At 39.8% G+C, this 17313-nt stretch overlaps 1 protein-coding gene across 1 annotated transcript in view; it reads right to left on the bottom strand.

Annotated features, from left to right (window-relative positions):
- raly (RALY heterogeneous nuclear ribonucleoprotein) overlaps window positions 1-17313 on the bottom strand; it is a gene marked incomplete at its 5' end in the record, with an annotated part of 32117 nt that overhangs the window by 1537 nt on the left and 13267 nt on the right. Inside the window, 3 exons of the mRNA XM_083972796.1 lie at window positions 9372-9419; window positions 11865-12049; window positions 13040-13159. Of these exons, the coding sequence (XP_083828922.1) occupies window positions 9375-9419; window positions 11865-12049; window positions 13040-13159 (350 nt within the window). The 3' untranslated portion in view covers window positions 9372-9374. The remainder of the gene's footprint in view (window positions 1-9371; window positions 9420-11864; window positions 12050-13039; window positions 13160-17313) is intronic.

Below are 17313 nucleotides of genomic sequence, written 5' to 3'. Positions count from 1 at the left end.
CAGTTACGTTAAAACATAAATCAAGCAAGCAGGCATGTTCACAGGTTAGAGCAGACACACTGCCTGCATGACACATGCATGCACCACATGTCATGATGCTGCAGACACAATGTGGGAATACTGGAACTGAATACTTTCCTTTTTCTTAAACCTTTCTCTAGATCTTGAGGGCCACTGATGGTAAAACCTCATTTCCAATGACGTCGTCGAGAGCACATCAAATCAAAACAGCAGTCACATAGAGCACAATCACACATCATCAACAATTTTAGGATTATTTTTTGAAGCAGGTACATTCAGAAGAGTGCATGTTTATCAGGATGCTTTTAAACTGGCCCAGAGAAAGTGAAAGCAGTTCTACCGAAAGGTGAGTCTGTCCGGGGAACATGAAGTGTTAGATAATCATTTAAGCGTGTTGGGTAATTTTGAGATGGCCAGCTCAGTAAATTACTAAGGTATGTTGGTGTGAAACCTGATAAGACTTTATAGATAAAAAGGTAGTAATGTATGTCTCTTCTGTTTGATGAGGGTGCCCATCCTACTTTCTTATGCAGTGTGCAGTGATGGGTGGATACTGGATCAAACTGGTGTCCATTCAGTTCTATAGGAGTTGCTTACCTAGTGTAAAAATTTCTAGCTTCCAGGTGTCCTACGTGTTATGCGACCCACTGAATATGCGCAATAGACTCATTCCCACCATGCATCTAAGCTATGAGGACGAGCAAGCAGGGATTTGGCCCTGCCTGTTCATAAATGCTATGCTAGTGGACTTAATGGATGAGATTTACGACTTTTACAGGGTTCACACAGGGCTGGAAACCATGGGTCTCTATAAATGGCAAACCAAACAAACAATAAAGATCAGTAAGAACTTATTAAAGCTACAATGGCTGATATCATGCTGAAAGCTTCATAAAGCCTCAGTTCTATACTCCTACATGGACACATACAGTACTTGGACACATTACACTTATTAAACTATGTCCTATGATCCTGTCACCTGGACTGCCCGCAACCTTGTCACTATGGTACACACACCCTCACATACTCATATACATATAAATATAAAACATAATATATATAATATTACACAACATAGCTATCCTATTGATGTGATGTCTAAGCCCAGCATTTGGGTGACATTCCTTTATTGTGACGACCAAGTTGCCCCTCGGCTCATCAAACCAGCATGCTGGCAAAACACAGATGCTCAGCACGCACAATCATGACTGAGAAAGTTAGACAGAAAAACTGCTGCACGCGCTCAGTAGATCATCCAAGATCAAAGGCTGCTCTCCATCTATCACTTTAATTGCCACAGCACACAAACACATAAACAAAAAGGGTGGGTAGGGTTGTCTCTGACCTCTTTCACCCCACCCACTGCCTCCTCCAGCTTTTGTCCTCTGGGAGGGGCTGCAGGTCTCCCTCCACCATAATGGTTTACGCTGTATTACCGACTCATGCAAGAGCTGTCGGAACGAGTAGTTTATTTGTCCGACAAGCTCAGAGCCGGGCCGCCAAACACGCTGTCTGCACAAGTTTACGACTCTGATGTGAGGATGAAGATGAAGTAATAAAGGGGAGAGAAATGTGACAAGTGTGAATGACTGAAGTGCAGGAACAATTGTTAGATAAATTAGTTCTCTGCAGTGAGTTTAACTGATCTCATCTCTTTCAACAGTCGAATTCCTGATGACAAAGGCTTTTCATATATAGTATACGTATATGTGTGTGTGTGTGTGTGTGTGTGTGTGTGTGTGTGTGTGTGTGTGTGTGTGTGAAGGGCTTCATGATTAAAATATGACATATTGTGTCTGATCTGAACAGGGCAAGAGAGAAGGACTTAAAAACAAACAAACAAACAAAAAAACCTGGGGGTATCAATAAAATAACACCACACTATGGACCATCAAAGCTGTCAGAGACAAAGAACAACAAAAGAAGAACGTGACTATACACAAGCAGTGTATCTTTAAAGCACAAAACCAAACTGAAATGAGGCGGTCTATGTAGGATTTTATTTTGTGCCTGCCCTGACAGCATGTAACTGTAAGAGGGCAGCATTTTTCCTGACTCTTCTTCAGGGTCATGCTATTGCTGTGCATGCACACAGATTATAAATCAGTCTCATCCTCAGCTGCAGCTCATTCTCTGGCTGAATCTCTGCACCTTTTTCAGACTGTAACTGCCAGAGGAGCTTTCAGTCAGTATGATGAATTATGTCAAAGCTCAAACTGTGTGAAAAGGTGTTAAAAAGCACTTTGGACAAAAAACAAAACAAAACAAAAGAAACCCATCTTCATAAAGATTATTATGTAACTGTAACATGGACATGTGCTTTACATTACCGCCATTTCACATTTCTATCCTTTTGTTTAACCTGCATAAGAAAAAGCTCCAGATTCTCTCCCCTCATCACCTGATTTATACTTTAAACCCTCTGACCTTGGCTGCTTTAATCAGTGTCAGGAGGTTCACCCCTGACTCCAGACTGTGCCATAACTCAGTCAAATAGATTCTCATTAGTATGTCACTTATGTCTGTTCAGTTCAGCGCCAGTGGAAACCTTGATGTCCATGCTGCGGACACACTTAGGCTGTAACCACACTAAATTATCATAAATAAAAAAAAAATATAGAATATAGAAATAAAAACAATCGCTCTCCACACCAACACAAATTTACATTAATGACAAAAAGTATGTTGGTGTCAGTCTGAACAGAAAGCAGTCACATTAACATAGGAAAATACTTTCTGTTCAGTGTGAAAGTAAACCAGTGATCACTGTCTACATCCTGGTACTACCTTTTTGTGGTTACTGCAAGTCTCTGTCCACTTATACAGTATGTCTTTGCTCTTAATTGCGCTGACAGAGGGGGAAGTACTGTACATGTCTGCTTAAACTAAAGTTAAATCCAGAGGATTAACATTTAGGAAGTGTAAAATGTCAAGGATTAAAGTAATGTTTCAAAAAGGCTTTAAATGACTGGGCTCTAAATAAGTGTGTAGTTCTTGAAAGTCTTTGAAGGTGCCTCCATCAACTGGACATGTTAATCTATTCAGGGTAGTAGCCTCCTCTCTTTCAGTGGTACACCCTGCTGCTTCTGCTGCTACTGCTGCTACTGCTGCTGTGTTTGGTCTCATTCAAGGACACCACAGACTTGTTGATAAAAGACGGGTAGATGTAACCTCGCTGTTTTGGGAAGGGGACATACTGACCGGAATAAAACTCACTGTAACTTGCAGTTCAGTTTTCAGTCTCCTGGCTCAACCTATTAATTCCTGCTATCCCCTTATAGCAGACAAACGTATCCTTCACACTATATTGGTTCTCAATATACAATCTCTGTGAGGGAGACAGACTCCTGCAAGCTCCTTTCCCTGGAATGACCTAGAATCAAAAGCAGGCAGTTTTAGGATTATTTGTCAAGTCCATTTCTCACTGTACGTAGATGAGTCACAGGGAAAGTGAAGACTAAGGAAGTGTGTACATCAAGTTTGTAAAGACAAGAAGACGCAGAGCAACAGGACAATCACCTATTAAAACCCATGTTCAAAACAAGCAGGGAGGTGGGTGAGTGGGGGGCTTTGTGTCATTTTCTGAAGCATATTTTCTTTTCAGAAGCAGGTACAAGTGTTGGAAAATACTTATTAGGGATGATGATGTAAAACCACTCATGTATAAGTAGAATTAGTTAATATGCAGATTATTTGGATTATTCACATGCCATTACAATAACTTTTGGTAACACTTTACTTGAAGGTCTGATCATAAGAGTGACATGTCACAGTCATTAACATGTCATAAACATTATGTCAATGTCTTAACGTTGTTATTACTGTAAGTGTCATTCAGTTAACCCTAACCCTACAAACGCGGGTGTTATGACATTTACATAATGTTTATGACATGTTCATGACATGTTCATGACTGTGACATGTCACTCTTATGATCAGGCCTTCAAGTAAAGTGTTACTGAACTTTTCAACTTTATTAATTACCCTCTCCAAAATCAGAAAGCCTGGTGGTAAACCAACAAAGTCACAAATCAAAATCATCAACAACTTCTCTCAACCCCTCTATTCGCTTTTCACTGTAGGAAGAAAAAGGTATCACTAATTTTCATCACCTCTTCCAAGATAACCTGTTCCAGTCATTTAACACCTTAGCATGGCGATCAGAGAAACAAGGTCCTCCACTCAAAATCTGTAGTCAAATCCAAAACACACTACAACCATCCCAGTCATTATCGTTGTTATCATTATGTTGTTTTCTGTACTTTTTTTTTTTTTTTTACCATTATTATTATATATATATATTATTGTTGTCATTATATATCCTTCATGTCTGCAGAATAGGAGTTTTGCTTGTGTAGTCATCATCTTTGCAGCACAGAGCACAACTATGTGACATAAAAAAAGCTACTTCTGTGGATTTGGATTTTGCACTTGGCAAAATTTCAATTTCAGTTATATTGACATTGATTATGCAGCCCTAGCACAGAACATCTAGCCATTCGTGTCTTTGGACAAGTTCACTCAATCCTCCCAGAGTCAGGACCAACAAAATTGAAGCAGCTTTTATTTTTGGTGGACGGAGCTTCCTGAACACCTGAGCTCTGCTTAAATCTAAATATCTAAATATTGTGTTTTTCATTATTTGAACAGCCTTGTTTTTATTATCATTGAGTGCAGTTTTTAATGTCTGATTTGAATGTATCACCAGAAAGCTGCCTTGCTGATGAAGTCCTGGTCCATGAAAACAGCAGGACGGCTTTGTCAGTGATTGGACAGGCACAGATTTCATTATAGGGAACCATCAGAAAACAGCTTGTTTGTGGGTTTTGTGAGGCAAGACAAGGCAAGGCACTTTTATTTGTATAGCCCATTTTTACAAACAGTATGTCTCAAAGGGCTTTACATAGCATCATAACAACATCCTCTGCCCTTAGACCCTCACACTGACTGAAACCCTTTTAACCCTTTTAACAGGGGGAAAATTGGAGAAACCTCAGGGTGAGCAACAGAGGAGGGATCCCTCACCCAGGATGGGCAGACGTGCAGTAGATGTTGTTATAGACAAGAAAACAATTTATGACACAGAATATGAAAAAACATGGAGCGGGTGTGACCAATGAGCAACTATTAAATCCATATGACTGGAAGACGGAGGTGTGTGTTGTGCAGCCTAATAAGTCAAATGTTTGTTATTTTCTCAATCTCAGTTCAGGCCAAAGTGATTAGTCCCTCTGTTTATCTGCGACGATAACACTCTGATAATATCTTGTTATCAGAGTCTCCATCTCTGCTTAAATCTGTGTACATCATGAGGCACATGTGTGCTTGTGTTTTGAGACATTACATAAACACCAGTGTCAGGGTTTGTTTAGTTGATGATTTTAGGGATCAGACGCTTTGACTTAGGTCCAGATGTAAGAATTTCTGAGATGTTCAAAGGCAGAAGCACACCACCCCCCAAATCAACAGTGTATTTGGTGTGCTGGAGACCACATTGACACTGTCACTCGTGCACATTACACACATTATTGTGCGCATGATATGCTATAAATCAAGTATTTAAAATATGTTTTTCTTCCTTTTTATTTCACAATAGACTGCAGAGCACATCCACTGACATTTAAAGCATCTCTACATTTAAATAGAAAAGGGGTAAATGTATGCAGAGTATAGGTACAAGGCTAAGGTAAACAGTATGATTAAAAAGCATAACATCTGTTTATGGGGCTCTTTTTCAGGTCATGTGTGCAAGTTATTCTCCCAAATGAAATGAATGAAAAAAAGGGATTACAGAATCAATAACTGTAATATGAGAAAGTTAAAAAAAAAAAGAACTTTAACTATAATACAGTATCTTAATATATTTTTTCATTATATACATAACATAACATCAACTCAAATTCTTATATTTTACACAGAGGCTTTTTATTTCATTATTTCTCGAAGCAGGCACAATAACACATTTCACTGCGCACTGTGTATAATTATGCATGTGACAAATAAATGTAATTTTATCTTATGATAAGATTAAAAATGTAGACATAAACAAGATGTAAGTTTTAAAGTAGCTATTTGCTATTTGTTAGCATTAGCAGGATACAAGTTCATTGCTTTAGCAGAGTGGGTTATCAGGCTATGTATTAGCTAGTTGATTTTTATGATATGATACGTTGGTAAAGTGCATGGTTGCCAAGATACAGGGGGTGGGTCAACTAACCCACATGCTCATCCCACTCTCCCCTGGAGCAATGAACTTTGACACAGATAATGCTAAAAAAAAAAAAGCTAATTTAAAGCATAATTTCCTGATTGGAGGGATGAACTGACCTGTGTTAAACATATTTCAAGTTTTACCGGCCACCTCATTGCTGTGTTTTACTGAGGCTGGTGGGTGGCACAGAAAGTGAGTATTTTTTGCTGTAACACCAGGATCTGACTTCAATCAAATCCAGACCTTTGACTTTGTTTTGTTAAAGCTGTGGATGCTTTTCCAGGCAATGACTGTATATTTACTGAGGCATGCACTGCATGGTTTGTGTTTCTGGCTGCATAGCGTGTGTGTGTGTGTGTGTGTGTGTGAGAGAGTGTGTGTTATTTTCATAACTCCTTGCCCTAAGCCTGCACACATTTCAAATTTCCTCCAGTCTTGAAAAACATTTCCACAGTGTTCAGATATTGATGATTTCACTCAGACTTGTTTTAAACACTGGACTGAATTTGTTTTTCATCAAGGAAACCTGTTAAGTCCCTCGCTTTCATTTGTCAGCACAGGAAACTGCTTCGAGAAATTTACATTTGAAAAACAACACATTAACAAATCCAGTGGAAAACAACTTCTTTGTGTGTGATGATGGAGAGACTCAAGAGAACGATCTAAGGCTGTGTAAGGATGGAGTGTGTTGAAATAGGTAAGTAATAAGTTGAAATGGCTTTAGCATTCTCCTCCTCCTGCCTTAAAAGGTTTAAGCACACAACATTCATCAATGATATTGTTTTACTCAGTAAGTTATATCCAATAATCCACAATCTTTTAAAGCAGAAGTAAGCGATCCGGTCGTTTTGGCTAATGCTGCGTTCCAGGCAGGCTTTTGAAACCGTAAATTACAGCTTCAAGTCACAACTTACGACTTTGTAGCGTTCCAGGCAACCCACTCGTGTTTTTCCGACCTGTTTTACCTGTGAAAGTCACTATAACGGCCACTCGTAACTTCCGACCCGTGAACTCGTACCAGATCGAACTGGTACAACTTCACAGGTCGGAAAAACACGAGTTACGGGCTGCCTTGAACGCACCATAACAGTCCTCGTCCCTACGTCACCACATTCACGGCGTCCCTTGGCTGCACACACAGCCCTGCATGCCGTTCTCTCTCCTCATTGGATAAAAACTGTAGGATACGATAAATGTTTTCTCCTCGGCTCAGAGCAGAGCAGAGGGACTGACAGACCCGTGTTTCGGTCCAAACACTCTATGTAAGTGATTGCCGTCGGAAGATATAACTATTTAAGACTTATATTAACACAAATATATCACTTACTTCTGCTTTAATTAACATTTTGTTACTGCATTTTACAACAATAGCTGCTTTCCACTGGTCCTGGTCCTCTTGCTCACTCTCCATCTGACACAGCATGTAGACCATCCTTAGGGTTGATCCTGACCAAAAACCTGTTAACAACATCACACCAGCCAGAGAGCAATGTAACGCTTTGGAACGTCCTGTCCTGCAACTTTTAGCTTCAACTTTACTGTTACGCATCTGATTATGATACAGATGTGCAGAGGGAAATCCACCTACCTCTGCACTGTTTCCAGTCTGCACACATGACTTAAGTGGACCAAGATGTGTACATGGGAAGCTGGTGAAGATTACTACCCACGCTGACAGAGAAACTCATTCCACACTGTAACAAATAAAACACACACATACATGAAGCTGTAAAAACTTTTTACACACTGGACCTTTAAAGCTTTGCAATGCAATGCAATGCAATGTAATGCAAAAAAATACTATATTTAATTTAGTAACTAACCCAACACTTAGGGAAAATTCATCAGCGACACCAGCACCTTGTAGTAGGGATGCCCTCTTCTGCAGCTAAAACAGGCACTTGTGAAGGAGATAGCGTTAAATAAGTTGCTGGATGAACTGTCATAAAGGAATACAACAAAACACACATAATAATTATTATCTGCCATTACAATTGCCATGCTTTAGAACTAGATATCCCACCACTGCCTCAAGAACTTTTAAATCAGTATAACATGAAGGATTCATTTTTTGCTGCTCAAAAACCCAACATTCAATGTTGGCAACAACTAGCGAGAGTTAGAGAGAAAGGGAGAATTGGCAGTACTGGTCGAGCAAGCTTAGGAGTTAATGAAGAGAGGGAGCAGGGCTTTTCATTATGAAACAGGGAAATAATATATCATTTTCTGATTTATCCACACAATCCTGTGGGAAGTTGCCCCATAACCTGGCATTGTCTGAATGAATTCACAGCCGGCAGCGTTTGGACATACAGGCTGAATGAGAGAGTCCCATGCCTCAAGCACTACACTACATTACACCATCACAGTTAACATATGTAACCCTTTGACTGAGTTAACTTAACTACACATCAGCTAACTAGACAACGCTACACATTTACCAAATATTTTAGTATCAAATAATGATTTTTCACAGACAAAAACAACAAGATCTGTACTGACTATCGGATGTCTTGCTATTCATTCATATTTGGAGTATATAGCAACGTTATAGCTGGCTAACTTCCCAGCCTCAACCAGCACTAAAAACATTCTTGTGATGCTCTACTAGATTGTAGAATACATTAGATGTCGTCTCATGCAAACATTTCGCATGACAAAATTCAGTAGAATAAAGCAAACTTACAGCATTTCCAGAAATCGCAGTGACTCTCTTCCAGTGAGAATCTGGACAGGAGCAGAAATTCACCACGACAAGTCCAGTGGTCTGTTATGTGATGTCAGGTATTTTTCATTTCAAGCAATACTATAATATTGTATAATATTGCCATGGCACGTTACAGCAATCCTAAATTATACTTCATTATGTCTGAGACAAGATAAATACACCACAAGCTACAGAGTTTTAAACCCATAGATTTAAAAAAAAAAAAACTGATATTAAACTTTACATAAAAGTCTTTATTGAGCTGAAACAAGAAGCATCTTGTTTTTGCAGCAGGAATAACTGCATCATTTTTATGTGTGCATCAACAAAACACTGTATCAGTCAAAACAAAGAGGATTCATGGAGAACTCACCTGGCCTTTACAGTTAGACAGAGACTGGTTAGATTGAGTGTGTTCGCAAAAACACTCACCTCTCAGGGGTGGATGGAGTCCATCTCTGGTGAAAAGCGACTGTTTTCCTGAACAGAACAGAAAAACAGAGCAGAGTTGATGCTGTGAGTGTCTGTGCTCTCTGAGAAACTGGCCTCAGAAGATGATTCATGGAAAGGTTTAGGACACATCAGGGCAACTGGAGAAGACTGGAATTCTGGGTATTTTGACACAGGTTTAGAAAAACAACCCTCAGTTTGACTGCAAATATTGAAAGGAACCAGGTCTGAAGACACTGAGCAACAGAGCAACAAAAACACTCAATGGTGAGGTGGTTTATGGATTTAACTGATAAACTTAAAAATTATTCTAATCACTCATTTTTATTGTACAAAGGGGACAGCCCTCCACTCAGTATTTAAACAATTATTTCAGTAACATCTACATTTCAGTCTGATACTGGACAAACAATATTAATTTCTGCGCTACACATTTAATTAAAGGGTCAAATCAAAAGAGGGACATCATTAACTAATCTAAGCGCAAAGAAAAGTCACAGAGATTAAAAAAAAATGTAATCAAACAGTCTTTCATCATTAAAGGGATAGTTCACCCAAAATTCAAATTCCATTCATTTTCTACTCACCCTCATGTCGACTAAAGGGGAGAAGTTTCAGAGTCCTCCGTGCCTTCTCTGGGTTACAGCGGGGCTCCGTGCAGCACTGCATGTCCATATGACGGTGGCGAACGGGGCTCACTTTTCTTCGTCCAAAAAGACACACCAAAAAACATCCAAATACTTCCATAGTGCTCGTCTGTAATGTCCCTCTTGTATTGAAGCCCCGACATGAGAAATTGTTCCGAAAAAAATTTAATAAGTCTATATTTTAATCTTGTTTGTAGCGGAAGCTCCCAGTATCTCAGTTCACTGCTCTGCCTGTGTCAACACCGGCGGAGCCGTGAACTGTGCACTGACACCCAGTTCACGGCTCCGTTACAGATGAGCAGTATGGAAGTATTTGGATGTTTTTTGGTGTGTCTTTTTGGACGAAGAAAAGTGAGCTCTGTTCGCAACCGTCATATGGACATGCAGTGCTGCACGGAGCCCTGCTGTAACTCCGAGAAGGCACGGAGGACTCTGAAACTTCTCCCAGCCCTTAGTCGACATGAGGTTGAGTGGAAAATTAGTAACATTTGAATTTTGGGTGAACTACCCCTTTAATCTCCTGTCAGTCAATACGATTTCAGTTTCTAAACTCAATAAACAGCTGTCACACCCTGCTCCCAGAGTTAGGATCAGACTCAAGTGTCTTGTTGTATACAGTATGTCTCTTGACTGCTGCTTCAGTTACATTAACATACAGAAATATATGAGGTAATTGAGTAAAATGTCAGGTTGTTCATGACAGGTGTGACCTAACCCTGATTGGTGTTTACAGCATACGGCAGTGTCCATGTTGGACTGGGCTTACTGGACTGGTACCTACAGTATAGACTTGCAGGAAACATCTTGAGATCGTTGAGTCCCTGATTAGTCTGTAACCACTTCACAGATGCTCATACGCTGCAGCTGCTGAACAGACCTAATCTCTCCATCAGTCCTGTGTGTGTGCTTATTAGTGAGACCTTTGTTCACATCTGGCACTGATGTCTGGATGGTCTTACCTGCGCTTGTTGAATTTTACCTAATTACTAGTGGTTGTTTTGTGAACTGTACAGCTGAGTGACTACACATGTCCAAACCATCCCAAGATTCATTGCGCACAACCAGTATAGAAAATAATGACAATGGGACAAAAAAACACACAGACAGAACAATGGGATCCTGAACCTAACCCTAATCAGATATCTGATATCCTGCATGATTAGGGTTAGGTTCAGGATCCCATTGTTAATGTAAATTCAACATTTCCGCACATGTTCAACAGATATGGTACTAATGTTAAACACAGGACTATACAAATTACAGTTTATGTAAAAATTTATTAATTAAAGAGTTATGAGTTATCAAGGTTGCTTGGTGCGCAAAAGAAGGAGAAGGAATAGGTGGTGGTGACACAAAGTGAAAAGTCACTTCCACCTTCAGTCCAGTTCAGACCAGACCAGATCCATGTGGTTCAGGTCTGGAGACTGTGATGTTCCTGTTGCTCATTATGTTACTAGATGATGAAGCCAGACACTCTGTCAGATCCCCCGCTCTCTGGGAGCAGAGTGTTGTAATAGTGATGGTCAAAGGGTGTAGTGATACAGACAGACTGCAGGAAAGATGGAAGTTTTCTTCATCCCTGGGAAACACTTGTTTATCGTCATACACAGGAGTTCTCAGTTTTTGTGACCTCATTTTTTTTTAAAATGTTGACCTTGGGAACAATTCAAGGTTTTTCATGGACTGGAGCTGACTCCAGAGTTGTAAAACCTTTGATTAATTTCTGACTGGCAAGTGTTCGATTTGTTCGCAAGATAGTGATTTGACAGGAGTCTTTAAAGAAGTTAGAGTTTCAGCTTCACCAGGCCACACACTTTGTTAGACTCACCATGTGGTTCTGTCCGTCGTCCTGCATTTGCTCTCCTTCCACATCTTCCTCATTGTCCTCCTCCTCCTCCTCTTCCTCAGCTTCACTGTTCTGTCTTTGCTCCTCATCTTCATCCAGCTCTGAGCTTGACTCCTCCCCCTCCTGCCACGCCTCCTCATTTTTACACACCTCTGCCTTCCTCGACTCTGGACCAAAATACACAGAACCAGAAAAAAAAACTGTCATTACAAAAAGGCAGAGTGAAATCCAGCCGATGTGACCCAGCTCAGGCTGCAGCGGCAGCACTATTAATCCTATTAACCATTTTTCTACCATTGCAATGAGTCTTGAAACATTATTTTAAGGCTGATAAATGATCCGCAATGTTGCTTTAAGTGAGAAGGTGTGATGATGCAGTGTTCATACTGACCTGACTCTATTGACAAATGTCTGGTTCTAGTCTTAGTTCAATCATGAAACCTCAGATCTCTAGACGTGACTGGTTTATTTGGAAACTTGCAAATCATGGTTTTTGGGATAATTTGTTGTCAATCATTTGCAAATCAAAATCAAAAAGTTTTCAGTGGCTTTAATTTCTCTCACTGTGCATCATTTAAAGGTTATTAAACCTCGATTGTTGGAGCATCAAAAGGCAGGAGCATGAAGAACATAACCCCATCTAAATTCCACAACCAGTGAGTCAACTGAGAGCTATGGATGCACACTTATGTAATGACATGAGAAGTAGCTTCACTGGGGCGCTGTTGACTTTATGAGGACATACTTAAAGTCATTTTATGAGGATCTTTCAGGCTTGTGTGGAAAATATTTAGCTTGAACTAAAACATTCAGACATTTCATAATATTCTCTCTGTTTCATGAATAAAGTTCATACAAAAAGAAAAAGACGCTCTGAGCAACATAGGAAATGTAAATTCACCTGGTTGGAAAAAAAAGAGATTTGTCATTTGCAGATAATGTACTGTACATGTGAAGAAAATGTTTTCATTAATTCCATCTGAGATTCTGATGTGAAATAACAGCAGGAAGTAGCATTAGTGCTATTACATGTTGTCTACTGCTCAAATCTCTTTATGTAACAACTCTGAGAGGCACACGACATGTGGACACCTGATTAGGAAGTCAGTGCATCAAAATAATTCAGAGCAAGAGCCTGTTTGTGTGTCTGTGGTTACCTGTGGTCTTGATGTGTGTGTCCTCTGTGATTTGCTCCAGTCTGCCCAGTAAAGCTTCAATGTTGGTTTTAATCTGAGTCAGCTCTGACTTGATCGCCTGAAGCTCTGTGCTTCTCACAGCTGCTAAAAAGACATAGAGACAAACAGAAAAGAGGTGATGAGAGATGTTATTAGTCACATTGACTTTTAAAGCAGATATCAGTGGAATGTTTTTGTTAATATAAGTCCTAAATAGTCCTATTTTCCGTCAGCAATCACTTACATGAAGTATTTCAGCCTAAACACGAGTCTCTCCGTCACTCTGCTCTGCTGTAACCCGAGGAGAAAATTTTCCTTGTGGGATACAAGTGTTATCCAATGAGGAGAGAGAACGGCATGAAGGGCTGTGTGTGCAGCCAAGGGATGCGCGTGAATGTGGTGACGTAGCACGAGGACCAATTGATGCCTGACAAGGGCGGGGGCTGCTAACTCATGGTGCGTTCAAAGAAACTCGTACTTTGTGTTTTTCCTTCCTGTGAAGTCATACCAGTTCGATCTGGTACGAGTTCACGGGTCGGAAGTTACGAGTGGCCGTTATAGGGAACTTTCACAGACAACAGGATGGTAAAAACACGAGCTACGGGTTACCTGGAACGCTACCAAGTCGTAGTTGTGACTTGAAGCTGTAACTTACGGTTTCAAAAGCCTGCCTTGAACGCAGCATTAGCCGAAACGGCCGTGAAGCTGATATCTGCTTTAATGAGTTACAATAGTGTAAGAAGAATATCATCCCGCTTGACACTTGTGTCAAATACAGGCTGGATTTACTACTCTGAAGTTAGTAAAGGGCTCCTAACTCCACATCTTGGAGCTTCCTGAGCTCTTCAGACCAGGAGGAGTCAAGCAGAAACAAACAGAGAAGCTTCAGTTACATGTAAATCTACCAGGGATATGTTGATGTTTAATATAGTTACAGTGATAAACTCTGAATGAATGTTAAAGGGAAAGTTCAACATTTTGGCAAATTGGCCCATTGCCATAATCGCTATAGTCATAGCAGTAGGTTTGTTACCTTTATTTGTCGGTGCAAGCTATTTTTAGAACGGTGGAGCGGAGCAGCAGGCTGCTCAGACCTACGCTACGGACGCTCATGGGATTTCTTGGTTTCCCTCATCAAACTAATCAAATACACAATCCAACAACTCCAAAGCGCTCTTGTGGACAAGTTGTGACCTGCACAATCACCACGCTATGAGATAATAACAGAACGTTACCAGACAGAGTTGTTTTAGAGGTAAATTCATGCAAAACCGCAGATGCGCGTTGCCTTCAGGGACAGTTTGTCCACGAGAGCGTTTTGGAGTTTTTGGATTGTGTATTTGATGAGTTTGATGAGGGAAACCAAGAAATCCCATTAGCCTCCGTAGCGTAGCTCTCGGCCGTTCTAAAAATAGCTTACACCGATAAATAAAGGTAACAAACCTACTGCTATGACTACAGCGATTATGGCAATTTTGCCAAAATGTTGAACTATTCCTTGAAGACCAGAGGAGGGATCACAGGTTCATTGGGAACACGATTCATCCTCTAATGACATTTATCACACATCCTTCACTGATGTGTATTTATTTCTCGCTAAATGTTCTTTCTGATAACTTATTCTCTTGAAATGTACGGCTATGGCATAATTTTATATTGTATGTGTAAATATATATATATATATATATATATATATATATATATATATATATATATATACACACACACACTATGAACACATACATTCATTGTGTTAATTTGCCGCAATGTCTTCCGACGACTATACCCCTACTCCTTCCGTTTCCACTATACTCACTCGCACACATACATTCTACTCTACGTACATATATTTTCACTCTCAAACACATACACATATTACTTATAGTATTAAATGTATACATTGCATGTATACATTGCAGTGCATGGGAGCAAAGTGTATGTGTTTATAAAAGTGTATAAATATAAGAGAAAAAAATCAATGTACTGTATCAATTGGTGTGTGAGGGCCAGAATATGTTATGGCTTATGCAGCCACTGTGTTTTCATTAAGTATGAACCTGCAGGCAATTGTCAATTAAATTTAAATAATGGCACTGAAAAGGCATTGAAAAACAAGTTACATTATTTTTGTCAGGTCTTGTCAGGTCAGGTTTTGTCAAGTCAGAAAACACTCATAAGTTGCAAAACATAGGTACGTAAACACATTCTTTATTTGAAGTTCTTGATTCATTATGTAACTTTTGTTGTTCTGCAAGAAAAAAGATACAACTACAACACAGTAAACAAGAGAGAGATAGAGTGTGTGAGAGAAGATTAAAGGAAGACAGACAAAGTGATGAGTACATTAGTGGCAGGAGAAAACAACTGGAGCCATGAAACACATCTGGTGATTGTTTTTGTTTCACCACAATGAACTTACAATTACTACCATATTTCACCAACTGTGAGTGGATGTGGCTATTGCTCAATACATGATCACTCCTCCCTTCACCCATCTCTCCTTATGTCCTTTCTCTCTCCTCCCCTTATTCCTCTCTCTGTCCCTCCTTTATTTCTTCCCTTGTTTCTTGTCTTGCAGCACGTTCTCATTTACGTATCTCCATTTTTTCTCTAGACACATTTTCTTTTGTTGTCTCTATCTCCCATGCATCTATTTTCATCCGTGTCTCTGTTTTCTTTTCCCTGCTCTCTCTGTCACGCCTCGAGCTTTCTCAACAGAAATGTCTCAATACAGAAATCTCGCTATGACCAGACCAAGTTGAGAGGCATCTGTGTCTCAGACACACACACACACACATCTTTGAGTGACTCTAAAGTTGTGGGTGAAACTCTTTGATCTGTGTTGTAAAAACCTAAGATGGACTAAACTCTCAGAGCTCAGCTCCAAAGACTTTAAACTGATCCACAGACACTAATGTTCACGATGCAGCAGCCAGGATTTAAGACAGGAAGGAATCACTGACTGTTTCAGTTCCTATAGTCACTTCAGCTAGAATCTTTTAGATGTGGCCTTTGAGAGCAGAGCTGCCCCTGGCCAAATTTGGAGGAAATTTTGTTTTGAGCACTAGGTGCATAATACCATCTAACAGTGTCCATAATCAAGAACAATCAACATCTGATATACATTTAGTCATCAATCTAAAAAAGAAGAAGTTATTTTAACATAAAATGAATAAATACTGAACATCTGAAATAAATAATATTATGTAACAAGAAAGGTCACCACTTTAAACACATAAGTGGTGACAAAAGTGGTGACACAATATGTTTTCCTAAAAAGTGCCTCAAACCTGAAATGAATAAGTAAAATCTAAATAGATTAATAATAATTTCAACCTGAAAAAAAAAAATACTAGCAGCCAGTTTTGTGTCTTTAAACAATCTTTGAACTTAAAGTCTTTTAAACAATGACATCAGCACTGGACAGACACTGTCCTAAGCCCGTCCCTCAACAACAACAAATAACTCAAATAACAAATGAGGTTCACCTTTAATAGGCTTTAAGCAAGCTCCTTTACAGTATTTCCTGTCTTACATTATTGGACAAACTGATTAATCCAGGTGTGTCTGACCTCACAACAATGGTCAGACACACCTGGATTAATCAGTTTTTCCAGTAATATAAAACAGGAAATAAAGGAGCTTGTTTAAGTTCAGAATGTAGTTGTGAGCTGGGCATAAAGCCCATAAATTTGAATGACCGTGAATCTCAAGCTTCATCTTCTATTTTTTGTTTTCCTTTTTTGTCTTGCTTGCCTTACCAGCTGCACTGCTGCCTGGCTCTGAGCAGTGACTGGTCAGATGTTAAACGTCAGTCATTGCAACTGCATTGTAGATTACAAGATCGGCAAACTGATCGCACCAGGGTCACACGTAATTGTGTCACATTTGTCAATAAAATGAGGTGCAAGTTCAGCACAGGGTGCTATAGCTGGCGAGATTGCGCAGTCAAATTTCAGTCTAGTTGAACTTCAAATCCTGTGTGCTGTCGTGTTTCTGTCGTATCTTGTTGACTTCTAGTGGATACTTCTGTGGGGAGAGGAGACTCTTCACAGAGGAGCTTCTTTCATTGAAAGTGAAGTCTGGAGGACGCCATCCTGTTCCAGCTGAGGTGAAGAGGTGCACCTGTGTACGTACACAGGTGCTGTTATGGCTGAAGCTCGATGTGAAGTTCTCCATGAAGTCGTTAATGGATACAGGCCAAACATGAGGCACTTTTATTGATATCGGAGTCTTCAGTCATGTTTCCCTTATCG

This window comes from Trachurus trachurus (assembly GCF_905171665.1).
Source record: "Trachurus trachurus genome assembly, chromosome: 5".
Lineage (NCBI taxonomy): Eukaryota > Metazoa > Chordata > Actinopteri > Carangiformes > Carangidae > Trachurus > Trachurus trachurus.
Note: the sequence above shows the minus strand (reverse complement) of the source record. Positions and strands in the feature narration are given on the sequence as shown.